Source organism: Egretta garzetta, unplaced genomic scaffold, assembly GCF_000687185.1.
Source record: "Egretta garzetta isolate BGI_Z169 unplaced genomic scaffold, ASM68718v1 scaffold79, whole genome shotgun sequence".
NCBI classification, from domain to species: Eukaryota; Metazoa; Chordata; class Aves; order Pelecaniformes; family Ardeidae; genus Egretta; species Egretta garzetta.
Window position 1 is genome coordinate 3,762,861 of NW_009260791.1, and position 26,311 is coordinate 3,789,171.

At 53.0% G+C, this 26,311-nt stretch overlaps 2 protein-coding genes across 7 annotated transcripts in view; one reads left to right on the forward strand and one right to left on the reverse strand.

The window, feature by feature from the left end:
* Positions 1-130: 130 nt before the first annotated feature.
* ABCD4 (ATP binding cassette subfamily D member 4) lies at positions 131-14,897 on the forward strand. Of its 6 annotated transcripts, none has more exons than XM_035902076.1 (17): positions 131-253; positions 478-617; positions 3,787-3,903; positions 4,184-4,309; positions 5,183-5,233; positions 7,501-7,595; positions 8,513-8,634; positions 9,483-9,574; positions 9,751-9,840; positions 10,106-10,314; positions 10,614-10,705; positions 10,917-10,953; positions 11,650-11,858; positions 12,039-12,088; positions 12,753-12,829; positions 14,011-14,126; positions 14,295-14,897. In XM_035902076.1, the coding sequence occupies exons 2-17, from the start codon at positions 508-510 to the stop codon at positions 14,388-14,390; spliced, it is 1,689 nt and encodes a 562-aa protein (XP_035757969.1). In that variant the 5' UTR covers positions 131-253; positions 478-507; the 3' UTR covers positions 14,391-14,897. The 6 variants fall into 6 exon arrangements, 5 of the variants coding, with proteins under 5 accessions (XP_035757969.1, XP_035757970.1, XP_035757966.1 ...); XM_035902077.1 differs by lacking the exon at positions 11,650-11,858 and adding an exon at positions 12,371-12,423; XM_035902073.1 differs by having other exon boundaries at positions 172-253; positions 10,109-10,314.
* Positions 14,898-15,454: 557 nt separating this feature from the next.
* The window catches only part of LOC104133237 (acetyl-coenzyme A synthetase 2-like, mitochondrial), an 11,658-nt gene continuing 801 nt past the window's right edge, over positions 15,455-26,311 (reverse strand). Inside the window, exons 2-14 of the mRNA XM_035902065.1 lie at positions 25,193-25,289; positions 23,761-23,960; positions 23,141-23,316; positions 22,098-22,250; positions 19,845-19,992; positions 19,281-19,418; positions 19,003-19,095; positions 18,492-18,604; positions 17,878-18,004; positions 17,086-17,213; positions 16,173-16,236; positions 15,719-15,840; positions 15,455-15,631 (exon numbers count right to left, since the gene is read on the reverse strand). Of these exons, the coding sequence (XP_035757958.1) occupies positions 15,455-15,631; positions 15,719-15,840; positions 16,173-16,236; positions 17,086-17,213; positions 17,878-18,004; positions 18,492-18,604; positions 19,003-19,095; positions 19,281-19,418; positions 19,845-19,992; positions 22,098-22,250; positions 23,141-23,316; positions 23,761-23,960; positions 25,193-25,289 (1,736 nt within the window). The remainder of the gene's footprint in view (positions 15,632-15,718; positions 15,841-16,172; positions 16,237-17,085; positions 17,214-17,877; positions 18,005-18,491; positions 18,605-19,002; positions 19,096-19,280; positions 19,419-19,844; positions 19,993-22,097; positions 22,251-23,140; positions 23,317-23,760; positions 23,961-25,192; positions 25,290-26,311) is intronic.

The window sequence follows — 26,311 nt, forward strand, 5'->3', positions numbered from 1 at the left end:
TGGGTGAGCCTGGGCTGGGGGGCTGCACCCCACGTCTGCTCCCCGTTCCCCCGTGCTCCCCCCCCGCCCCTTGCCATGCCACCGCTGTCCTTCATTCCCTTGCCGTGCTTGCCTCTTACCCCCAGAGCAGCTGGTCATTTACCAGGTCGGCGTCATCCCCAGCCGGTACTATGAGGTCCTAGGCAACAAGGACTTCTCCGGGTTCAAAACACTGACTGCCGTCGCCCTCACCCTGATCATAGTGAACTCCACGGTAAGACGGGCCAGAGGCTCCCATGTCTTGGGAGGGGAAGGAGGGGAAGGCTGCCCGTGGCTCCTGGCATGATCCTGGTGACAGAAGGTCTGGGTCTGCCCTTGCCTTGCTAGGTAGCTATGTGTGGGATGGATCACTGGTACAAACTGTTAGCTTTTATTTAATTTTGGAAAATGCTTGTTCTTCTTGCTCATCTCTTCTCTGTCTCCTTGCCCTCATTCCAGCTAAAAAGCTTTGACCAGTTTATCTGCAACATGATGTACGTGAGCTGGAGGAAGTCCCTCACCGAATATCTCCACAGCTGCTACTTCCAGGGCCAGGTCTACTACAGCCTGCACGTGCTGCGTGAGGACATCGATAACCCGTAGGCTGCTGTGGCTTCTCTCAGCCTCTCACTTGGCTTCTCATGGGCTGCTCCATACCTTTTCCTGACTTCTTTCTGTCTCTGGGTAGGGGCTTGAGCCCTAGAAGCTTTTGCCATCTAGGCGCAAATGCCCTCACCTGCCTTGGGTGGGAGGTGCTACCCGTTGCTTGGAATTCCTATGGCTGATGGTCATGATGGTTTTAGGCGTAGGATGTGTCTGGTGTGAGGAACATGGACGCCTGGCAGAATAGGGATCTAGTGCTGCTATAAAACGTGCTATCTGCAAACTCAACCCTTGACTCAGTGTGACGTTGCAAAGGGCCTGGCTGGAGTCAGAGAGCACTGCCTGTCCTTGGTCTTCACGGAGCAAGTGCGTTAGGATGTTCCCTGTTGTTCTGTTTGAACTTCAGCCCCAGAGTCTCCAGCTGAACACAGTTTTGTTTAGTTGGGTTTTTAGTGATTTTGATAACCCTTGGGAGCCACGTCCAGGAAGGGCTTTGTTTTGCACTGTATGAGGGCTGTATTTCCCCTATCCTGTTTCTAGGAAGGAAATGTCAGGGGTGACTTGAAATATGAGAGAAGGAGGAGCATTCAGTCCCTCCTTGCTTATCCCAGCCCAACCCGAGATCCCCTTCCAGTTTGCTCTGTGCGCTGTCCTGCTTACTGCAGAACTGCTGATCTATGTGGGCTGTGCAGCGAAGATCAAACACCTCCCTTCCTTACAGCTGCCTGCTGACTCTGGCCTTCCAGCCTGTCCTTGCGCACAGGACACTGCTGTCGTAGTTACGTGCTTTGAAGAGTTAAAGATCCTATATTAGATATCATGTGAGAGGTAGAGGCTTTTTTTCACCTCAAGTTTAAAGAAGTTATTATTAAATACTTGCTGAAAAACTAGAAATCAGGGCATAACTTTTTCCAAATTGTGTGACTTTATATAGTTGTTTTGAGACCCTAGGCTCTATTCCCCTGGAGGGGGCACCCCTGGTCTAGTCGCTGCACTGGTGCCATCTCTTACATTGATGGCACCAGAGACCAGGTCCCTGTGAGAAATGGCTGTGTTGCAGGGTCTCCTAACTGTTGTTGATAATGGTGACCTCAAGGAACTGAAGCAGCTTCTGTGCTTCTGCTCAGTGCTCCTGGCTGCCTGTCCTTGCACCTTTGTTGCACAGCGTGGTGGTCTGTGGTGGCTGCACAGTGAAATTGTGCTGGGTATCTCAGGTGTTTTTTTGTCTGTATCGTTCTTCAGCCAGACTGGTTCCCTGGCTCCTTCTGCTGGCCCAGCGCTAGGAGACAGCCCGAATAAGAGCAACCAGCTGTGTGCAGGGGGAACAGCAAGCAAGGAGAGGGCTCAGCTTGGGTCAAACAGCCCTCCTGCCAAACATGAAATCACAGCTTCATGATGCTGATGCACTTTTCAGCCGCTGTTGAGGTTACTCCCACCCTTGTTAAATGTTCATTTCTGATAGTGTTTTGCAGTGCTAAGGAGTTGCAAGGAGAGGTTAAAAAGCCATGCCTGTCACCAAGGCCTGCAGCACTTCCCAGGCAGTGTAGCACATTGGCTATGGCCAGAATCTCCTGCACGCCTGTCTTTTCCTTTTGCAGGGGGGAACAGAAAAGAGGAGGACGGAGGCTCCTCGCCACATAGCTATCATCCTCAGGTTTATTTTTAACCAAGGAATGTGTTCATATTGTGCAGTGAAATGCATGAGATAACTGGGTCAGTCTGCTCCACAGCAATAGAGCCAGCTCTCCTGACCTCAGCAGACTGACTGTGTGGGATTGCTGTGGAGTATTTTTCATTACCACCTTGCTTCTGCTCAAACATCCAATCTTACTGTTTAGTGTCTTTTTTGGTGCCACTACAAAAATTCTCTTTGTCTTGCAATTCCACGCTGAGAATTTTTTCCCTTCACTGGGTACTTAGAGAATAAACTAGAGTGACAAAATGACCTCCCGTTATGCAGTGCAAACCAAACTGACTGTTAGATGCACGGTTTCATCCACCTAGAAGGAATGAAGAGTGGGTTCTGAGTGGCAAACAAACACTTGCGGCTCCTAGCAGGGCATTTGAGTTGATGTTTATATGTTATCATTATATGTTGCTTAATAGCTCATAAAAAGCAATATCCTGCCATGAGTCTATAGCACAACTTAAATTATAACTTTATGGGAACAATTACAGTCTGAGGAAAAGGAAAAATAACGACTGTAAGGTCAGTCAGGGTGAGAGCTACCCCAAAATTAAATCCATTGCTGTTCCAGGACTGCAAAAGAGTTGAGAGATGAATGTCCCTGTGGCTGTATCTGCACCGATGGCTAAGCAGGAGTCCAGCCTTGCTCTTCATTCTGGACTCCAGCATTCACAGTCATGGTCTTTCTTACCTGTGCTTTGTGCATCAGACTGAAGCCCCCATCCACTTGCTCTGGACAGATGAGGTGCTGAGGGAGTAAATATGCTGAATTCCTTTCTAGTTACTCCAAGTGCAGCTTCTGCTCAGCAGTGGGATGGGTGGGACTTGAGGGTCTGTCACCCGTGTGCCTGCTACCGATGGTGCGATGCCGGTGTGCTGCTGCCTGCTCCTGTGGGATGGGCGTGGGTGGAAGCACTTTCTTCCTTGCGGCAAAAGGGACCAGAGTACCATTCCAGGCAGAGCAAAGGGACCAGCTACTGTGGAAGGGTGGCTTTGACGGAAGCGTTTGCAAATATCCAACAGCTGCTAAAGACCTGGTCTGTGCCCTAGCCAGTCCTGGTAGCTCTAGTGCTTGAACTGTAGCACCAGTGCTGAAGGTTTGGGGGAGAGGCAGTATTTGGTAGTACAGGAGTAGTTCCAGGAGAAGAGTAAAGGACAAGGTTGCAGACACCTTTAGCACAGTGTTGGACAATGTTGTTGAAAGTGGAACAAGGGGTTAATACAGGGAACAGGGTGAAAGGAGCTGTTCTTCCTGGGTGTCAGGAAGGCCCTTCGGTGGGTCCTGCTGGGCCATGGAAATTGTCTCCTACATGGGGAACAGAAGTCACAACTGCAGGTCCTTTCCAGGCAGGGTTGTTCACCTGCACCCTGTCCTAAGTTCAGGCAATGAAACAGCCTGGCTTGTGCCATGTTAGGGAGTTAACACTGGTTCTTGCTCCTAGACTTCAACAGTCTCAGTGGGTCTTTGTGTTGAGCAGGGACCAGCGCATCAGCCAGGATGTGGAGAGGTTCTGCAGGCAGCTCAGCTCCATGGCCAGCAAGCTCATCATCTCGCCCTTCACACTGGCCTACTACACATACCAGTGCTTCCACAGGTAAGGACCCATCTGGGCCCTGCTTTCATGCCTCTTTCCTGTGCTATTTTTGGAGCCTGTCACCCACGTTATAATGGATTCTTGTATGTGTGGGTGAGTGGTCTCTGCACTCCAAAGGGAATTCTGCCTTGGGGATGCTGGGTGTGCGGTGGCTGGCCCGCAAACCTCTGTGAAAGCCAAGAGAGGTCGCAGTTGAGGGCTCTGACTGCTTGAGCCCAAGGGTGCTGGGGTGTCCTTTTGCTTGGATTATTAGCTGACCTCTCTTTCTCCCCCTCTGTAGCACAGGCTGGCTAGGCCCGGTGAGCATCTTTGGGTACTTCATTATTGGGACGATTGTCAACAAGGTATTGATGAGCCCAATTGTGTCTAAACTTGTGCAGCAGGAAAAACTGGAGGGGGATTTCAGGTGAGTCCCAGAAGAGCAGCGTTTTCACTGCCTCTTGGCAGCTCCTGCAAAAGCTGCATTTTTGTCCCTGTTCAGTGCTATGTATGCAGCTAGTTCTCTTGTCAGCAACTTTGCCTATACTTGGAGAAACCTACCTGTGCAGTGCTGCCCCAAAGTCCGTGTACTGAGCCCCACCACCCCTTTCATTGCCCTGTGTCATGGCAGGCAGTGCTCTTGGTTCAGTCTACTGATTCAGCCTCCGGGCTGCTTGCCTGCTCATTGCTGTTGCAGGTGCCTCTGCTAGGGCATTGGATGTGTTGAAGAAAACTGTACATGGCACTTCTTTGGGTTCATATCCAGGTTCAGTGAACTGCATCTACTGACAGAAATCAGGTTTCTGATTCACCATCACCTTCATGAAGTGCCCACAACAGCACAGTCTTTCCATGTGCTCTGTAACTCATCCTCCCCTTCCCCTGCAGGGTTGGCTGGGTGTGTGGCAGGGGCTTTGCAGCTTTCCCTGAGGCTGAGGGCATCTGGGGACAGCAGCAGAAGCTGGTGTGGCACAGGGAGCCAAGACCAGGGCAGTTGGTTGTGCTGGTTCTGTGTGGTGGAGATTCTGGGCTAGCAAATGGGAGGCCCAAGGGCTGAGATGATGTGCACAGAGAGCAGGATACCAAACAAATGTGCCGCTGAGCTGGCCCAGAATGATGTCACCTAGTGCTAAGCCTTGGTCTCTGGTGCCTTTTTGAGCCTATTGAATATTTCTGTCGAGATGCCTCAGATCAGTGCTCTGACAGATGCAAGATCAGTTTCCTTTAGCAAGAATGTTGGCTGCATAATTTGCTGGGCATTTGTGCACAATCCCGATGATGTTTGTCTTGGGTTGTCCAGGTTCAAGCACATGCAGATTCGTGTCAATGCGGAACCAGCTGCTTTCTACAGGTCAGTACTGTTCATTTCTTTATGTCCTCGTAAGGTTCCTCCCAGCTCGGGACTTCCTTGTTGTGTTCATGTATCTCAGAGGAGTCCAAGTCCTGTTGCTGCAGCCAGAGCTTCCTGTCCCCTCCATCCTGCTGCAGCATCATACAGCCCTGATGCTCTGTTCTCCTTTGCACTCTGTGCATTGTCTGCAGAAATACTCCACAGCAGCTGGAGACAGTTATTTTTTCTCTGCCTCCCTTCTGATATCCCCAGAGGCCTAATACAGGCTTGGTGCTGGCTTGGAGACCATTGCTGATGTTTTGCTGGGTCCTTACCTGGAAGATTGCTTGAGGTCTCGTTGCATCTTGTTGGGATGTTCCCCTGGGGACTTGTTGCAGGTTGCTTCTGGCCTCATCCTGCTGCTGCTAATCTGTGTGTCTTCTGTGGGTATGCTAGCTGTTGCCTCCTTACTTCTGCTTGCTCCTCTAGGTCACTGTGCCCCGACCCTCCCAACACTGTACTGCTACTCTCTGAATTTTCTCAGTGCCATTTACCCCAGAGCTGAGCACACAGTCAGGAGCCCGACAGCACCTTCCTGTGTGGTGATGCCCTGAAGTCTGTTGAGCTACTGCTTGGAGCCTTTTAAGGTGTTTCACAGAAATGGCTAGAACCCAGGAAAAGGGCCAGGTCAGTGGCAGGAGGTTGTTGCTCCTCTCTTGTCAGGCCTTTGCCCTGTGCCTTGGTGAAACTGTGCTTCTTCTGGGAATGTAAGCAAGCAGCAGCTGTCCTGTCTCTGGTCTTCCCTGCCTGTGATCTGTATTTGGCTCCTTCATGCTGTAAAGTCTGAGCGTTTCAAGTGTTGTCGTGCTGTCCCCAAAGTGGTTTGATTCAAAATTGTCGATTTCATAAAGATTTATATTGACAGGCATGAAACTCTGATTTAAATAACTGAAATCAATCTTGGTTTGCACTGGCAAGTTTGAGTTATTTTTTTGTAGACTGGTTGATTCTTACTGGTTAATGATAATTTTTCTTAGTGGAGAAGATCTAATTATATGCCTTGTTTAAGCTGCAGTACTTTTCCTCACAGTTTTGAAGTTTTTTATTCTATTACTAAGTAGAAAATGGAAAGTGAATTATTATTATACCAGAAAATGGAGTGTCTTAACTTCAGTACCGTTCATTAGTAGAAAAGCTTCACTTGGTGGGAAACTAGAATTCAGTTGAATTGTACAAAACCAGGCATTTTCATGGTATGAATCTTAATTAAGAATAAAGGATTTTTTTAAAAGGTTGCATTCCTAGAATTCTGCAATAGGAGGAGCATGTGGCGAGTGGCTGGTTTTGATTGCTGGACTTCTCTACTTAATTTGTACTTTTTTTGTGCAGCTCCTGGCCCTATCTGCTAGGGCCCTAGTGACTCCCCCATTTCATGGACCGTGGTGGGAGCATGGGTGTGTGCTGGGCACAAGCGTGGGTTGGGTGGCCGGGGCAATAGCTGCCACGCCAGGTGGGAGTCTGGAGCGAGACGTGGAGCGCTCTCTGCATTTTGCCACCTGAGGGCAGCCCAGCCCTTGCAAAAGAGCAGAAGGAGCTGCCAGGCTTGCTGAAAGGTGATGGTTTAGAGCTGAGATGTGCCTCCTTGTGCTACTGGCTCAGCCTGGCTGTGGGAGCATCACTGCTAGCTGGGGTGGTGGGTGACTGATCCCCCTAATGCTTGTGAAGACACCCCTGGGAAACGGGGGGCTGTGGGGCTGGGGTCACCCACACTGCAGGCTGCACTGCTTCGGGCTGGTCTGTGTCGCTCTCCTCCAGGGTGGGGAATGGGAAGAGGTGGGCTGGGGCTGCTGGCTGTGCAGGTGGTGCTGGCTTGCTGTCACCTCCTGGGCTTGCCTCTGCCTTATCCTTTCTGGCTCCAGCTGTGTAGCGGCGCTGTCCTTCTCCTCCAACCAGGCTCTGCTTGAAAGGTGTGTGTGACCTTGGGTGTGCATTGCTCCAGGCTGGGGCCTCGCTGATGGTGTCTGGCCTTGCCTCGCCTCCTCCTGTATGCAGCAGCAGCATCCATGGGCTTTGGGAGAGATTTGCAGGGCTCCTTGTTTCAGCCAGAGTTTCTTGGTGAAGCTCTTCAAGAAGGTGCTCTTGGCTGTTCAGTTCCTGCTCAACAAAGAGCCTGTTCCTTGGAGGCTAAGGCGCCAGACCCCTTCCAAGCCTCAGTCCTAAAGTCCCTGCTTTGACCTCATTGTGGTGCTCTGGGGATGTCTGTGACACGTTGCAATCTTATTTTACAGGGCTGGGCGAGTGGAGCACATGCGCACGGACCGGAGGCTGCAGAGCCTGCTGCAGACCCAGAGGGAGCTGATAGGCAAGGAGCTGTGGCTATACAGTGAGTGCGGAGTTTGGGGGTGAAGTGGGGTGTATGCAGCTCCATTGCTGTGGCCTGCAGGCCAGCACTGCTGTTAGAGCAGCAGTGCTGGGTTTTGCTCTCCCAGCTCTTGCTAGTGCATGAAAGCCCTGAGCGTGAACAGAGGGTGCCTCCTGCAGTCCTAAATGGGAATCCTGTCATGAAAAAGCCTAGAAGAGAGCAAAGTTGTGGAAGACCCAACTGAGTCAGAGAACACAAGCCCCAAAAGGGAAATCTGCAGGAATCTGTGCTTTTTGTGAGGCAGGTATTCAATGGCCAGGAAGAGAGGGAAGGGCTTGAGCATTGTGGAAGACAATTGTATATGTGGCTGGGAGCTGTGGAAACTTCTTTCCTGTAGAGCCTGTCCCTTGAGCATAGTTGTCCCCTGAAAATCTCCCTTCTCCCATTGTCACTGGGTCCAAGTTTAGGCGTTAAATGACCACTATCAAAACAGGTCTTCCTCATCTAACCAGCACAGTGGGCTTCTGAGCAGCATAAGGGAGGGAGAGCCCTGAACGCAGGTGTCTCTATGGGAGTCTGGGATCTTAAGTCTTTCTGTGCTCCAAGACAGATTTCATGGCCAACCATCTCACCGCAGAGCTTCCTTTTTGCCCTCCCTCCTGTTTCTTGTGGGTCAGCCAGGCCCCTGAAATGTAGAAACAAGCAGGCAAAGTGGCTTTTGTCTCATGGTAGTTGCTGAGCTGTGTGTCTGGGTGATGTTTCTCTGCTCAGGGGCTTGTTCCAAAGTGCTCTTTGCTTGGCAAATGGTTTTTCACTCTGGTGCTTGTGCTGTCCTGCAGAATGGGTTCTTCTGCTCTGGTGCACCATGAAGGGCTGAGGCAAGACCATAGGTCTTCCCACCCTAACTCACTGTCTTCTCTCAATGTGCTTCTGCCTAGTTGGGATCAACACCTTTGACTACCTGGGAAGCATCCTGAGCTATGTGGTCATTGCCATTCCCATCTTTTCTGGGGTCTACAATGACCTGAGTCCAACAGAGCTCAGCGCCCTCGTCAGCAAGGTGAGCTAAAAGTGATCTCCCAGACCCCACTGGATGGTGAGTGAGCGCTGAGGATGGAGGTTTTGTTGGGGGGCTGGTGGCACTGGGGCTGGATAACCTGCAGCAACTGACCTTCAGGTTAGACTGTCCCTGCCCATGGTGGCGTGGAAATGGGAGCTTGGAGCCAACTGGTATATGATTAACCTGGGGGTGAGACCTGTGAAGGACACATCTACGTAAGTGTTTCCTAGCTCAGACCTCTGTGTCTAAAAGAAACGTGAGGTCAGAAAGCCTCTGGCTTTCAGCAGTGTGGGTGGGAACTGGGTCTGCACAGTGCTGCGGGTCCAGGTTTTGTCCTGGGCTGCTTCCCGTGGTGAGCCTGGCCACCTGTGAGGCTGACCTGGCTTGCATTTGCCTTCCTGACCTGACTCATTCCCAGATAATCAAAACTGGCTTGTGATAGAGAGTGCAGAGCTAAAAATACCTATGTGGGCGCTGCAGGATGGGACGCCCTGCTCTGAGCCATGTACGGTGCTGGGGCAGGGCTGGTGGCACAGATCTGCGTGACTTAGTTGGGGTGAGTGTGCTGGGCCCCAGGCTGGCCCACAGGCACTCTGCAAACACCATCCCTGGGTTGTAGGAGATGTGGCCACCTGGCAAAAACTGCTGTACTGAGCAGGGAAGCCCTGCTCCATCCAAATATGGTAATCTTCACTCCCACCACCCTGGGTGACTTTTCCACCCCTCCTTCATATTGCTGGGACTGCTGATGTGGCCAAATGTCTGGACTCCTTGGTTGCCTCCATGAAGGAAGGGGCAGTGCCTCAGCTCAGCACTGACCCTTGCACTGGCATGTGATTTCTCCCCAGAATGCCTTTGTTTCCATCTACCTCATCAGCTGCTTCAGCCAGCTCATAGATCTCTCCAGCACCATGACCGATGTAGCTGGCTACACGCACAGGTGAGCTTCTTTGTGGGCAGGTCTCAGCAGAAAAGGGAAGTGTGGGACAAGACTGCCCAGGTCTATGCTAAATAGATAAGAAACAGTTGCTTGTGAGCAAGCATGGACAGGTTTGGGTATTGTGAGGAGGCTGCTGGAGTTGTCCCTGGCATTTATTCAACCTCTTGTTTGTTTAGGATTGGTGAACTGCAGGAGACCTTGCTGAACCTTGGCAGAAAAAAAAATGATAACTACTCAGAAGCCAAAGCCAGCTGGGATTTGGATGGGTGAGTCTCCTCTCAGCCACAGTCTGGCTTGTAGCTTACATACGAGAGTGTGGGGCTGTCACAGGATGGAGGTGGCCCTTGGTGTCACAGCCTGTTGCATGCAGTTGGTTGGAGCAGGCAGTGCTTACTGTGATATGTTATTCCCGGGGCACATGAGGCAGGGCTGCTGTCACAGAGGCACAGGAGGTCTAAGGTGCCTGATCCTTGCCAGTCTTGGCATGATCGCTTACCCCCAGATCTCTCCTTTGTCTTGGTGGTGGCCCAGCAGACAGTCTGGGGAGGACCCAGTGCCAAGGGACACAGCTTTCCTTCTGGAGCAAGTGACGCTCTCGGTGCCATCCTCTGGCAAGCTGCTCATCAAGGACTTGAACCTCAGAATCTCACAAGGAAACAGCCTGATGATTGTGGGGAACACTGGCACAGGGAAAACATCTCTCCTGAGAGTCCTTGGGGGACTCTGGGAGAGCACGCGGGGTAAGGACTGCTGCTCTTCACAGCCTTTGCTTTCTCACCCAGCACTGCCCTGAGTCTGGATAGTGGCAAGTGTGGGGCTGTGAGACCAGTGCCACCTTGTGATGGTGAACATGTCACCAATGCATTAGAGACACTTCTCTCTATCCCATACTCTGCTCTGGCTCTCATTGCTTTTCCCTCTGTTGCAAATACACCTTTGCTGGGATTTGTTGGCTACTTCACGGGGTGGGACTACACAGGGGACAGTGAGGAGTTGCCAGCTGGCGGTGCAGGCTTGGCATGAGTGTGTCTCTGTGCAGGGAGCATCAAGATGCTGACCTGCTTTGGCCCCCGGGGAGTGGTGTTCCTGCCACAGAGGCCCTTCTTCACTGATGGAAGCCTGCGCGAGCAGGTGAGCCCAGGGGCTGCCTCTGCTCTGGCCCCAGCTGTGCTCCCAGCTGTGGTCATGCCCTGTGAACCTGTGTGCTGCAGAAAGGCCTGCAAGAGGGAGGATGCCTGTGGCTGCTCCTTCCCTCGTGCCCAAGATTCTGCCATCCCCATTACATCTCTGATGGACTGTGTCCAGCTCCCTCTGACATGGCTTCTTTTGCTCTGTTAAACAGGTGATCTATCCCCTGAAGGAGATCTATCCGGTCTCAGGTATGTGGAAATTCATTAGAGCAATTAGCCAACCCTGTGGTGTCAGCTCCATTTTGCTTTTGTTGCTCTCTGCTTTTCCCTGGAAGATTTACCTTAGTGTAGGTTAAGGTCAGCTCTGTGTCCCCTCCCTTTTGAGAGGGAACATATTCTCTTGATAAGAACATATTCTCTTGATGCAATGAGGACAAGCGGGCCATGCTCTGCATGTTGTGCTAGACGTGTGATATATGTTGAGGTACGATATTGTTGGGATATACCTGTCTTGTACAACCTGCCTTTGGGCAAGCCACGTTTGCCTTCATCTCATTTTCCATCCAGCTCCATCTATCACTGTTCTTCTTTTTCAAATGATGTCCCAGGACCTTGCATGCTGTCAAGGTCAGACTACATGGATTCTTTCTCTCCTCTGTCCTCTTCCTAAGCCAGACCATGCGTGGTCTGCTGCAGCTTGCAGATGTCCAGGTTTCATTTTCTGTCTGAGCGAAGCAGTGTTAGGTGCTGCTTTCAAACACTTGGGAGTCAGTCTTGCAGAGAGTAACTGCAGCCATCAGCTACTGTTGTGGCTCTTCAGCATCTTCAGAGAGGTCCATGGCAGATGCACGGCCCTTCTGCTCAGCTTCCGTAGCTGCTGGTGGTACCAGCTCAAGTGTATGTTCTGCTCCACAGCTGGCTCACCCTAAGGTTTCTCCCACATAGGATCCTTTTGCTGGCTGTTACCTGGCCCTGCTCCTGTGGTTCCACCACCTGCAGCATACAATGGGCAGTCAGTCATAAGAGAGCAGCTGGTGGGCAGGGCCTTGGCAGTTGAAGTGTTCTGGCTGTATCCATCTGTGACCATGGTGGGACCATGTGGAGCCCAGCTGCCTCCTAGCATGCTGCTCACAGGCATGGTTAAAATTTTTAAGGTCAGTCTTTGGGAGCTCTCTGTGCCAAAGCTCAGGACCTGATATAGTTAAGTGGTCAAGTCAGCTACACTGGACCTCAGGATATCCTCCAATCCTTCCTTCCTGTCCACTGACTCCTCCTTGCAGCCGTGGCCTCAGCACACAGTGACTTTGCTCATGCTTTACTGCTTTGTCCCCTAGGGTCTGCAGATGATGAGAGAATTGTGCGATTCCTGGAGCTGGCTGGGCTGGTGAGTCCCCAGCAGGGCTGCTGCCTTCTTTCCTGGTGCTGCCAGAGGGGAAAGAAGGGATGAGGTTTTGTGGCAGCACAGCGTGACCATGTGCTGGATGCATGCGGGGACATTGACTGCAGCTGGGACAGGGCTGTCCATGGGACAGGCAGAGGAGGAGGGATACGGAGCAACTTCAGCTCAAGTGGGAAAAGAGAGTAGCAGGAAGGGAGTGGTTATGCTCAGGGCTGTGGGCTGACAGGGTTGGGGGCTGTGTTCACAAGTCTGCTGTGCTCTCTTCAGACTGATTTGCTGGTGAGGGCTGAAGGACTGGACAAGCAGGTGGAGTGGAACTGGTAAGGTTTGGGTGATCCCTCTGGGTGGGGAACACTTCTAAGCAGGTGCACATTGCTGGTGGACTTATGAACATCTGTGTCCTGTGGGAGGTGGGTGGTATACAGGGGCCCTCATACCCCAAACATCAATGGCAGCAATCACCAGCCATGCTGCTCTGCAGGCAGCTGACTGTGCACGGGGGTGCAGAGCCAGTCCCAGCGTGGAGGGGGGGGATGGGGGACGCACAGGGACAGTTGCTTGCTGGGGTCTCCGATACCAGCAACCATAAGCTCTTTGGCAAACGAGCTCTTTTTGTTGAGGGAGATTTTGAATCTTGACCCTGCTGCAGGTATGACATCCTGTCCCCAGGGGAGATGCAGAGGCTCTCGTTTGCACGGCTCTTCTACCTCCAGCCCAAATATGCAGGTGAGTGAGTGACTGCGAAAGAAAAGGAGGGGGAGGAGGGGGGAAAGGCAGGGTCTTTGGTGTAAAGAGAAGCTGGTACAGACACAGCTCATGAAAACCCTTCTTTGGTAGGAGTATGCTTCGTCTTGGCCGTTAGTTTAGCAGCATAGCACACAGAGGATTCAGGGGTGAAAACATTTCATTGTGTGGAGGGTGGTACATCAAGAAGCTGTAGATAAGACATTATCTTCTTGTGGAACTAGTGATTAATGTTCTTGGTGCAGGTCCAATGGCACCAAAAGACGCCCCCTCTCGGCAAGCTCACCAGTTGCCACGTAAAGAAGCGTGCATGCTAGGGAGCATGGTGTCAGCTGCCATATCTGAAGCTCGTGAACCTCTGCAGGGTTGTGGAAGTGATGTGGGAAATTCAGCTGTAATGCAGCAAAAGAAGACAAGTAGCAGTGGGAGAAACGGTCCTGAGAGATCACAGAAGCAGCTCCCTTTAGCAGATGGGGTTAATTCCTTTGCACACCTAGATTGCTAGTGACTGGGGGGGGCTGTTGAAGGACTTCTTTTGAGGGCATGGTGGGTGTGAGTGAACAGAGCTGGTATCAGTAGCAAGTAGCCACGTGTAAGTACCTCTCTTCCCCTGAAGCCTTGCAGCACAGCTTGGTGCTGTCTAGGCAGAAGGAACCTGTGGATTGCAAACTAAAAGCTGTAGAGATATTGTAAACCGAATTGAATTTATCTGCTCCAGATCTGTAGTATTTACCCTTAATTGACTGGAAGGTGCCTCAGGCTGTCCTGGATGCTTCAGGTGGGGTATGGGTGAGGGCAGTGCAGAGGCTGCTGCTCAGCCTGGTGCTCTGGCACATGGCCTGCCTTGAGAAGATCACGTCTTGGCTTTCATGGCAGTGGGGATGAGGCAGTGGCTGGCAGCTGTTGAGGGAGAGGAATGAGGTGAATGGCACTGTTTGGGTGGATTCGAGGGCTTGTGAGGAAGGGCAGCTTTTCCAGTTGACTGACACCAGCTGTGCCAGAGGAAAATCAGAGTCCTTGGGCTTCTCCTCACTTGCTTTCTGCAGATGCTCTTGGTCAATGCCGGTTGATATATTAAATGTTCTTGGCAGTTGCTCTTTTTTTGCCTATGGGGAGATGACCATTTGGGAGAGGATTTGTGGGGCTTACGACTTTTCTTTCAGTGCTAGATGAAGCCACCAGTGCCCTGACAGAAGAGGTGGAGCATGAACTGTACCGTGTGTGCCTTCAGCTGGGCATGACGCTAATCAGCGTGGGACACAGGGCCAGCCTGGAAAAGGTGAGATGGGGAGACAGTGCTCCACGCCTCCTTGGTGGTGGCAAGACAGGGGGGAGGCAAAGAGGGTCCCTGGAGAGCAGAAGGGAGTGACTGAGGCTGGAGAGCCTCATTGTGGGAGGACATGCCATCGTGGAGACATCCCTCAGTCACTGTGTTATTGAATTGCAGTTCCATAGCTGGATTTTGAAACTTCATGGGGAGGGAAGATGGGAGCTCACTCGATGCGAGAAGATGAAACGGCTCCCAGCTGGGGAAGGATGCTGAAAGACATGCCCTTGTCTGGCCAGCCGCAGAACCTGCACATACATGGGAGAGCTCTGAATAGCAGACACAGAGCTGCTGAGCCAGTGGCTGTCAATGAGAGATTCATCCAGTGCAAGACCAGCTTCTGGACTTTGCTGATGGACACAGAGCCAAGCCTGAACTCCTGGTGTGCTCTGCCAGGAGCCATCCTTCTCCCAGCCCCCTTCTCCTGTCTTCCTGCCTCTCATGGGGGGAAAGGGCTGAGCTGCTAGGCCTCCCAAAGAGAAGATGCTGCCTCGTGGGGCTTGTAGAAGCCGCAGCCAGAGGAACCTCCCCTTGTCCAGGATGCAGTGGTGCGAGGCTAGGATGCAGCCTCCTGTTCTGCCCTCTGTGCCTCTCTGGGACCTCTGTCTCTTTGATACACAGCTCTGCAGAACAGAATTCTGTACCTGTGGCTCTGTTGAGGGTTGTGCTCCCCAGCAGGAGCCAGGGGATGCATTGTAAGGGGAGGAGAATGTCATAAGGAGAGGGGAGACATGCCCCTCTCTGTGCCAGCAGAGGGTTACAGGAACATTTTTGTATTAAAATCCACGGCCTGTTTTCCAACAATGTTTATGGAGAAGAGTCAGTATTTATAACCAGATTGCTTTTCCTTCTGGGATTTGCTTTGGAGGAGATGCTTGTATATTGGCAATGGTCCTGAACTAGACTATTGCTGAAGAGCAGAGCAGGGGTAGGAGTAATCTACCTCTCCAGGGCTGGGCATCCTGCCCTGCTGCTACCTCCACAGCTACTGTGAGGCACAAGGAAACCCAAGGAGGGCTTTTAGCCCTCTGCTTTTAGGGGAGGAAAGAGAGCTCGCCTCCCCTTACTGTTCTGCCTCTGAGTCATGTTCTCTCCCCTGCCTCCTGCAGATGGGTGGAGAGAGAGGTTTTGAGGGTCTCTGTGTCGTGGAGAGGTCACTGAGACTGCAGTGGAGATATGGTTTCTGAGCGCTTACTGGCCACCAGTTGCTTAGTGACATTTCTGGATGTGGCCCTGGTTCTGCAGTGGAGGAGCAGGAGGTGGCTGCTGGCAGAGCCAAGCTAGCAGCTCTTCTGCCCCTCCACCAGGCGCTTGCGTCCCTCTATGATCTGCTGCACAGCTTCATAGTCATCCAGGGTGGTTAGGTCCCCAAGCTCACTGGCCTTGCCCTCCACGATTTTCCTTAGTACCCGACGCATAATCTTCCCCGAGCGTGTCTTGGGCAGCCGGTGTGTGACCTGTGATGGGGAGGAGCAGAGCTAAGGCTGAGGGAAAGGGGTGGCCAGGTTGTCAGGGTGGGTGTTGGACCAGCCTTCACATGTTACCTGAACGTACTCTGGAGCTGCATACTTAGCGATCTTCTTTGAGATCAGCTCCCGTAGCTCAGCAGCGAGAGTCTCCTGTGTGTAGCCACTGTTCTTCTTCAGCACAACAAACACATAGGCTCCTGGCAGAAGGACCACCAGCTTACTGAGCACTGTGCGCAGCATGCTCCTGAGAGCCTGCCTGGACCTAGTGCCAGGAGAGGTCCCTCTGCAGGTAGCCTCAGGGGATGCTCTGTAGCCTGAGCTGTAAGTGTTTTTGGCCATGGTGCTGCGCCTTATGCAAAGCCCAGCTGGTCTCGTGTAGGTTGTGATGGCTGTGCTAAGATCCCCGCTAAGATGCCGTACAGTGCTGGCACAGCGTTGCTGCCAGGGGTTGGTGTGACAGTGCCACTTCCCACTGCAGTGCAATAGCTCTGGGAGAGACATTTCAGGGGCAGAAAAGCAAGCATCTTACCTTCTCCCTTGATCTCATGTGGGTAGCCGATGACAGCAGACTCCGCCACTGCCGCATGGTGATTCTGGAAGGGAACAGGGCTGGGGTTTGGCTAAGTGCTTTTGGCAGGCTGGCTACCACCTGGAGCTGCCCTGACCTGGCTTGGCTGCTGCAGCCCACAGTAATGCCATGAGGTAAGGAAGGGCCTCAGATGGCCTCTGCCCTTTTTCCTTCTTGCCTCAGCAAGTCTGTCTGCAAACACAAGTCTTCCCCCCCACCCCAGCTGCTTTAGGCTTGCACCTTCTAGACCCTGTTCTGTGCCTCCAGGTTGCTCCACAGGATCCCACAATCTTTACTGGCCTATGGATGCTCCTCCCTAACATGCCCGGCTGCCCCTTTGAGATTCATCCATTTACAACATGGCTACCACCTGGAGCTGCCCTGACCTGGCTTGGCTGCTGCAGCCCACAGTAATGCCATGAGGTAAGGAAGGGCCTCAGATGGCCTCTGCCCTTTTTCCTTCTTGCCTCAGCAAGTCTGTCTGCAAACACAAGTCTTCCCCCCCCACCCCAGCTGCTTTAGGCTTGCACCTTCTAGACCCTGTTCTGTGCCTCCAGGTTGCTCCACAGGATCCCACAATCTTTACTGGCCTATGGATGCTCCTCCCTAACATGCCCGGCTGCCCCTTTGAGATTCATCCATTTACAACATCAACCTTACCAGGCTTTGTCCCTCCCTTGCTGCAGAGAGCCAGACTGGGAGGGAAGAGGGTGAGAAGCGGTTGCCACAGGCAGGCTGTGGGTCCAGTGCTGTTCCTTGCTGCTGCAGCAGCAGTGTGTTTCTGTCCAGGTTTTTCAAAGAGGCTTCCCTGAGCACCACCAGTGCACCTTCACTGTCACCTTGGGTGGCTTTACCTCCCACCCACACCTCTTACCACAACATCCTCCACCTCTGCAGTGCCCAGCCGGTGTCCGCTGATGTTAATGATGTCATCCAGGCGTCCTGTCAGCTGGTAGTAGCCCTCACTGGTACGATACGCGCCATCCCCAGTGAAGAAAAACCCTGCAGTGGCCAGAACCATGGCCTAGTCACTTGTTGCAGTTGGCGTGTGAGCTGCTCACCAGCTGTGCTCTCACCTTGCCCTCTGCTCCTCTCTGTTGGCACCAGGGCTCATGTGCTCTGCTCCTACCTCAGCTGCTCATGGTGAAGGTTCCTACCTTCCTCGTTAGCCTTCTGCCTCTGTTGGTACCTGCTCTATCTCAGGCTCCTTCCCTCATTCTGCAGTGTGCTGGCTAACACCCAGCCTGCCTTACCACTGCAAGCCGGGAGCACTGCGTTCCTACACCAAAGCAAAGCTTCACATCAAGACACACACACACACATTATTGGGCTTGCTCAGCACCTCTGGATGAGTGACAGAAGCCAACAGGGTTTACAAGAGATGCACCAAGAGGCCTCTCTGTGCTCAAGGGGACTGGGGGCAGAAAGGCAAATCCACTGCCCTAAAACCACATGTGATCCAATGGAGATGGTTGGTAAGAGAGACCCATTCCCAGGGCAGCACTGAGGTATCAGGCAGGGGGAGATGAAGAGCCTCAAACCATGGAGGGTCTGTGGAAGAATGAAGCAGTAGTACCAGCTCTCCTGAGTCCTGCCCCCATGCAGAAAACTGGCAGGCAGACCCATCCAAACACCTCTGCAGTGACCTGCCATGCATTTTCCTTACCTGGATACAGAGTTAGGTAGGTTTCCAAGAATCTCTTGTGGTCATTGTAAATGGTTCGTGCCATACCTGGCCAGGCTTGTGAGATGCAGAGGGCTCCAGAGATGTTGTTTTCCAGAAGGACATTTCCCTGTAAAACAGTTACCTTTTAGTAACCATGGCTGAGGGTACTTGGAATGTTTAGTCATTGCCTGTTTAACAGCCCTGCAATGGAAATGTCAGGGAAGGCAGCGAGTGCCCCCGACTCCAAGGGGACAGGCTCAGTCTCTCACTGCAGATGTCTGCAACCAGCAGCCTACCATGGTGGGACACGGTGTCCCCCCAGGGAGGCTGGCTGTTCATGCCTGGTTACCTCACCTTGGAAAGACATGTGACAGGGGGCCCAAGCACAGAATGTCTCGTCAGGATAGAGCAAGCTACAAAACAACTCAATTTCTGTGCTCATTGGAAGAACAACTTCACTGTCACTCCCTTTCCAGTAAAGAAGGTTGCTGTCTAGCAGAAGTGATCAGGAAAGATGCGCTTACAGATCTCCACTCTCATCAGCACATACACGCTGTGAGTGCCTGGGGGAAAGCAGGCTGAGCCAGTGCCTGGGCTGTGGGTTATACATGTACCTTGTCATCCAGGAGGGAGGGGCTGATCCCAAAGAAGGGTCTCATAGCCATGCCTGGAAGGATTTCAGCTCCAGGATTAGAAGGACGGGGTGAGATACAGATGCCTCCTGTTTCTGAAGCAAAAGAAACTGTAATGCTCATCAAAGTCAGAGTCAAGAGGAAAGCCAGGTAGCACTGCTTGGCCACCAGCCTCTGCCCTGGCCCTCATTGCACTCTGCTGGACCACAGGCTGGGGCTAGGTTTGCCAGAGAGCTGGGGAAGGCTCTTTGCAGAAGGATGAGTCTGCTTATTTAGTGCAGTAGAGATCTGCTCCCTACCGTCAACTCCCCGTGTTTCTCTGGGTTAGCTTTAAAAGCCATTTCTCTTTCATGTTTTGGTGCCTGTGGCCCCTTATGGCATTGCTCATACAAGAATGTCAGTAATAACCATTCCCATTTGGCCAACAAAGCAGCAGGTCACTCCTAATGCCCTGGAGAGCAGAAGCTGGGACAAGGGGTCATACGTATCTCACCAGTTTGCCACCACGTGTCCACTACTGGGCACCGTGTCTCGCCAACCACACGGAAGTACCACTCCCACGCCTCCTTATTGATGGGTTCCCCCACTGCAAGGAGAAAGACAAGGGGACAGAGCTGAAAGATTAGGTCAAAGACACAGCTTGCCAGGCCCTGCTTGCAGAGCCACCCCTGTGGCACAGTCTCCCGACTTTCCGCTCTCATGTGCTGCTGCTCCTGGCGTTTGTGGGAGGATGCACAACCTGATGCTGAAGCCCATGCCACCAGCAGTTACCTGAGCCGAGCACTTTGAGAGAAGAGCGGGCAGACTTCTTCACCCATTCGTCGCCATATCTCAGGAGTAGGCGGATGGCAGTGGGCGCCCCATAGAACTGGTTAATTTTTAACCTCTCCACTGTTTCCCAGTAGCGGCCTGGAATGGAAACAGGGCCAGTAACCATCCACATGGGTCCTCCCGGCCCAAGACTCAGAGGGAGAGGAGGTGAGAGCAAGGGCTCTCTAGCGATGCCTGGACCCTCAGCCAACCTAATCCCATGCTGGGAAGGAATAAAGCAGACCAGGAGCAGCCAGCGACCCCTTTTCCTCCACATCACCTAGCTCTGCTACTCTCCCTGCTCCAGGGAGGGACAGGGAGAAACAGCTTCAGCCCTGGAGAAGCAGCAGTGGCTTCCTAACTAGAGGAAAAGGCTCTTCCCCTCGCAGCTCTCCACCAGGCACAGCGGCAGCAGAACCATCGCTGCCTCTGTCCTGGCATCAAGCTGCCAGCTCTCTGCCTGCTGCAGGGCTCGCAGGGTGGCTGTAGCATGTCCCAGCTCCCCTGAGACACCTTCTTACTCACCAGGGTTAGGATGGATGGGAGTGCTCTCAAAAAGAACTGTGGTGCCGCCATTGCAGAGGGGGCCATAGACCACATAGGTGTGCCCTGTGATCCAGCCGATGTCTGCCACGCAGCCAAAGATGTCCCTGTCCTGGTAGTCAAACACGTACTGCACAAGAGAAGAGAGGCAGTGAGGGGTACAGCCTGGGCCCCCCAGCAAGGGGGACAGCTGGGAGCAGTGTACCCTCTCTCAGCTCTAATATTATTGCATCCTTCTGTCTTCCCACCAGGGAAGGGACACCTTCTTCCTGCAGAGAGTTTTTTAAAACATTATCAGAAAAAAAAAAAGTCAGGTGCTTTACGTGGGTGCAGGGAGGAGAGACACACCTTAAAAAAAAAAACCAACATGGCCAAATTTGCTCTTTTCCAGAGGAGAGAGCTACAGCCTTTCCTTCCTTCTGCTGATGTGTAGACAAGGCTGATCCAAGTATCCTGTAGCATCAAAACGGGACAACTTTCAGGGTGAGAATGGTTCCTCTGCACCTACATGACCCCATTGAAGGAGAGGAGTTGTAGGCAAGGGCGATGTGGCAGAAGACTCCATGAGCCACCCGCAGGCACTGCTGGGTTCCAAACGCACAGTAAACACCCAGGAAAACCCTGAGCTCAGCAAGGAGCCCAGCGTAGGAGCACTGAGGCAGCAAGCAGGGGGACCGTGACATGCCTCAGCCCAGAGCTGCCCCAGCTTGCCCGCAGGAGTTGGCACCTCTCCACCTCAGCTGGGTGCGCACAGCCCTGTGCCTGCAGGCAGGCAGAAAGCAGAACAAGCTCTCCTTCCCGCTGCCCCGTTTATTCCTCAGGAGACCCTTAGCTGCAAGGCTGGAGTATGAGAGAATGATGCCTGGCCTGTGCAGGGCAGAATTGAGTGCCGCCAGACTGGCAGCAACATGTCCAGCTTCCTCAAGCACTCTCCTTCATTTCCTTTACTTGGTGCCAGGGAAGTTCCCCAGCGGACAGTCTCCCACTAGCCCATCACTCCTCGCCTTCTGCTCTGGCATCTGCTGCTTCAGACCTTCCCCTCTCTTCCTGCAGCTCCCTGTCTGCAGGCTGCCAGCTGGGGACTCCGGGGCCTCAAGTGTTCCAGGGTGCTCGTAATGGAAACTTCCCCTGCTTGCTCTGTCTTTTTTTAACCAAGCGGTGAATTATGATAGCAGCAGTCTGCCCCATCCAGCTGAGAGATTGCAGCATGCCAGCCCTGTGTTGCAGTTTCCTGCGCTCCTGAGTGCTAACATGGCCTCACGCTGCTTGCTCCCTGCATTGCCCTTCTGGGATGGCAGCCCTGGCTCTCGCAAACCAGCTCTGATAGTTTTGAGAGGTTCACATGTTGTGCTGGGCACAGCTGTGCAGACAGCTTAGCTCACAGGAAAACCAAGGGCTTCCACATACCCCCTGCACACACCGCCAGGGGGTCTGGCTTCCAGCACTCACGGCTGACAGAGAAGACCCAGCCAGCCCTGAGCTTGTATAGGGTGCATGGTTTGAGGCACTACTGGAACTTTAATCACACACAAGAAGAGCCAGATCCAAAGCTAAAGGACTGTTCAGAGAGGAACTCCCTCTTCCAGAGGACTCCATGTAATGTCTTAGGAAATGTCCCTTGCAACCATTCCTGCAGCCAAGTGCAGCTCCATGCTGTGCTCAGTGCCCTTTCATCCAGCTCTGTTAAAATTTGCTTTCAGCATGCTAGGGGTTAAAGGCTTTCATCTTCCCAAAGATGACCCACACTCTTCAGGTATAGACCCTTTGTCTTGAGGGCACTCACCAACTTCTACAGATATCCTTAAATGTGCCCTTCCCAGAAGCACTGCCTTCAATCTCCCACCTGAGTTGGGGTACTTACACTTAGGGAAAACAAGCCAGAGTTTTAGGAGAAAATTGGCTTCTTCCTCCTCACCCAGTAATAGAAAATTATCCTTGCAAGGCTGAGCATCCCACCCAATGATTCCATCTAGGATAGGGCAGTGAAAGAAAGAAGAAAGCCAAGAAGGTATGTCAGAGGAGTATGTGTTTGGGAGGCCCTGCTCCGGAGCTTGTGTTGCTCTTCCCCACTACCTGTAGGCAGATGTGCTCTACAGGGCTGATGTTCTAGGAGGGCTCCCCAGAGACTTTTCTCTGGATAAAGATGAGCTCATGGTGCAACAAGGCAGCACATCTATTCCCTGCACTGCCTATGAACTGCTAGTTCATGAGCACGCTGTGCCTGAGATCCATTACCTTGTGCGTGAGAGCAGCAAACAGCAAGTAACCAGCTTGGGAATGAACCAGACCCTTGGGTTTGCCGGTGCTGCCTGACGTGTAGAGAAGGAACAACATGTCTTCACTGTCCATGGCAGCAGGCTCACAGCATGCATCCTCCTTCATCATCTCCTGCAGGAGAGAGCACAGCAGTTCTCTCCTGGGGTCTCACAGGCTTCCCTGTGTTGTTCCTACACCCTCTTGCGCACCTCTCCCCCAAGCCTCCCTCTGAGCACCTGCACCACCCTGCTCCCCCCCTTACCACCCTCCCTGCCTCTGCACCTCCGCTCCCCTTGCTCGCCAGCCTGAACTCCCTTTTGCCTTGCTGAGCTGGCAAATGTTCTCCTCAGCCAGAGCAGACCTGCTGAGTAAGAGGCAGCTATTTTTACACCACCGCTGCTCTGACCCACACAGAAGTCTTCCAGGAAACCTTTCTAGCGCTAATTGCTTGCAGATGGGATGAGCCGAGGCAGGGAGACCTCTGCTAGCTCCAGGGAGCTAGCAGAAATGCACATCAAGGCTCATCTCTTCAGAAACAGTGCTCCATGTTGGCAGCCTGGCCATCCTGCGTGCCACGAGTAACAGGCACAGGAGCAACCTCGCTGCCTGCTTCCCTGGACACAAGCTGCCAGCGGCACTCACAGGGGTGCCAGCTCTGCCAGCAGAGCAGTGTGTGACTGCAGTGGCAGTCCAAGGCTGGGCTCACAACGTGTCAGCCTGTGTCAGGGGCATTTCTAGCCCCTGGTCCACCCTGCTGCGAGCCCTGATTCACACTGCCTGCCCCTGACAGTGCAGGGCTGGTGCTGTGGGAAGAGCCACCAGTTACCCATCCTGAGGGCTCCTGGGACTGTCCTGCACTCATGTGCAGCTCCAGCTGCTGCTGCAGGACAATGTCCCCACATCATGTCAATGCCAGCAAAACTGTCATGGCCAGCCAGGACCCTCTCTCCACCCCCTGTCCCTGCTCCCAGAGCGGGCACATTGCCCAGAGGAAGCGGCAGTAGTGCTGAGCAGCCTCTCACCTCCTCCAGTGGCACATCCAGGGCTGTCATGGGAACCTTGCTGTCGGTCCTCATGCAAACCAGGACCCGTTTCACTCCTGGGCACTGCTTCACAGCCTGGTCCACTGTCTTCTTTAGCTCAATAACCTTGCCTCCTCTCAGCCCCTGATTTACTGTGATCACCGTCTCTGACTGGGCTGCAGAAGGCAGAAGAGCCATGTAAGCAGCTCTGCCCCTCTGCATGGCTCTACCATGACCCCTGCACTCTGTCTCCCAGCCCCTATTACTCATGTCCTCCATTTAGCAAAACCACCAGCTTTGCATCTTTGTTTCCCATTCATTCCCACCTGTGTTGTGTCCCCTCAGAGGAGACTCTGTATCCCAGCCCTTCAGTCCCTTGGATGAAGGAGAGAACCATCCCATCCCACGGGCTGGAAGATATTTAGTGAGCCCGTGCCATTTCCTGAGGTGCTAATCCCTGCTCCATGTCCATACATCAGGGCAGGACACCTTCACTTAGCCCAGGGAGTCTTACTCAGAAAACCTTTGCCATCAGCACAACCCTGGACCACCCAGCTGCCAAACCAACAAGCTCTGTCCCCCAAGGGAAACACATGTCCCTGTTACCCACTGGCTCTTACCATCCCGGATCCTGTCTGCTAGGGACTCTGCACTGAAACCGGCGAACACCACAGTGTGCACAGCCCCGATGCGGGCGCAGGCCAGCATGCTAGCCACAGCCAGCGGGCATGGGGGCATGTAGATTGTCACCCTGTCACCCCGTTTCACCCCTTGCCGTTTCAAGGTGTTTCCCAGGCGGCACGTCAGCTCCAGCAGTTCCCTGCCCAAAGAAGCAATGGCACAGTTAGAGGCTTTCTTGCACATCTTACCTGAGTGCGTAAAGGTGGGGGGCCTCAGAGTCACTCACAGGTTACATCCCTACGGACCCTAACCCCCCATGCTGGAAGTCCATGGGAGAGCTGTAAAATGTCAGTGGGAAGGAAAGGAGAAGACAGTCACTAACACAGGCTGTTATTTATGGAAAAGAAATTAATCAGAATGGCCTCTGTACAGAGCTTGCCACTCTCATTGGCCAGCATGAGGAGCAAGCCATAGGGCCAGCAATAGCCACAGGCAATTCTTCCAGCTCAGCAAGCCCACACCGCCTCAGCTGACTTTCCCAATGACAGCCTGCACATTTATTATCAGCCCGTACAACTGGAGTGACACATTACCCTGCAAGGCTGGAGGCTACACGTGAGGAGTTAGATATCTCCCCCTGTGAAAACAGGGCCCTGTGCTTTGCTAAAGCTGGGAAGGTCAAGTCCTCCGGAGCTTGTGCCCAGCAGCGAGAACAACAGCTGTAGGAAAGCGATGAGCAAAACAATGCCTTTCCCGAGAAGCATCCCTCCCAGGAACTGCGGCTTGGCTGTCAGTGACTCATTTCATGGAAGGGCTCTCCATGCAGGGAGATTGGCAGGGGTGGATGGTCAGGTTTGTCACGTGAAGTCTGGAGCCAGAGAGGACAGAGGGACTCGCTCTGCATGCAGAGGGATTTAAGCGGATTCTGTGGCAGAGAGCAGGCAAATTGAGCTGGCTGGGGGAGCCCAGACCAACCTAGCAGGGCTGGAGAGGCAGTCCTCCCAGAGTGCCAAACCCAGCAGCGTTACTGATGTGTGGATGAGCATGGGACTTCCCAACACTCATGCAGCTGTGAATCTGGCCTGTCTTGCAGACCATTTACCTGCAAGTTTAGGCAATGGGAACCTTGCTGGGAAGGCGCATGGGTGACCTTCCCAGCGTGGTCTTACCTACAAGCATTGCAGTGCTGCCATGAGGGGCTTACGCCTGCCTCCCCAGCTGGGGGGGACTCCCCGGGGCCCAGGGGGTTAATCAGGAGGTAGGCTGAAGGAGCAGATCAGCACAGGCAAGCCAACAGCCACCATACAGTTGGTCTATCTATGTGAAGGGATGCTGTATCCCCCTCACAAGATGCACACCAGCAGATGGGCCCTGTGCAGTGTTCGTGCATGCTGCGATACATGTCTCGTATGCTCAGAGGTAAGTACTGACCTGTACGTGACCTGCACCTCCTCTCCTGGTTCATCCTTCTCCCAGATTAAGGCCACTTTGTCTGGGGCTACATGGACATGTCGGTCCAGACAATTCACTGGAAAAGATGACCCAGTCTCATTGCCAGAACAACCCTCAATACCTTTTAATTCCCACAAAGCCAGCACTGGCAGTCCCATTTTCAGATCAGAGTCAGGGCCGTGTGTGAGTCTACTCAGCATTAGCCTTGTGCATCCAATGAAACAACCTTTCTAGGTACCAGCCAGCAGATCAAAGCACCATCCCAAGCCCATTACATTCCTCACCACTCCAATACCTACCAATCTCCGCTGTCAGCTTCCCCCTTAATTACAATCCAACGCAGTCCAAAGCAGAAACTACCTGAAGTCCCTTTGGAGGTCACCCCCCGCAGTGCCCTCAGAGGGGGCCTGGCAAACATTAACTCAGTCATCACTCCACCCAGCACTGCCTTGCAGCTGCCTCTGAGGTGGACTAGGGCAGTTTTTTAGTGGCAGTGCTCATGAGAAACAAATGTAGGACGAAAAAAAGCTCTGTGCAAGAAGGCTGCAGGGTGCATTTGTCCAAGATGGAAGAGCCAGAACCAGGAGTGCACAGCCCCTGGCTTTCCAGGGACATGGTAGGCTGAGGCTTTGTAATTCTTCCAAGAAAAGTTTCCTGCATTGCTGGCAGCTGCAGTTCCCTCAGAAGCCTTGTTCCACCTGTGTTTTCCTTAAACCTGCTGCTGAGTTCACGGGACAATGCAGCAGCCCCAGTTTGCATACCAAAATGCCTTTTTCTCCTGACCATTTGTAATATTCCAGGAGAGAAAGAAACGCACACGAAAGGGGGAACAGTAAGATCTCAAACCCCAAAGGCGAGTAACTCCTGCTCTCCTGCCCAAACAGACTGTGATTTCTGGGAGGTCTGTCTCCTATGTTGAACACTGGGACCAACAGCGCTGTGAGCAGGACACAGTGTCACTGGCCCCTGTCTCTCCTTGGTAGCCCCCCCTAAGGCAGTAGCCCCAGCGCACAGAAGAGCCTCCCACAGCTCAGTACTGCTCGTTGCTCCCGTGTTTTGCTTCCTGCAGATACATACTGCCTTTGCTGGGCAGGGAGA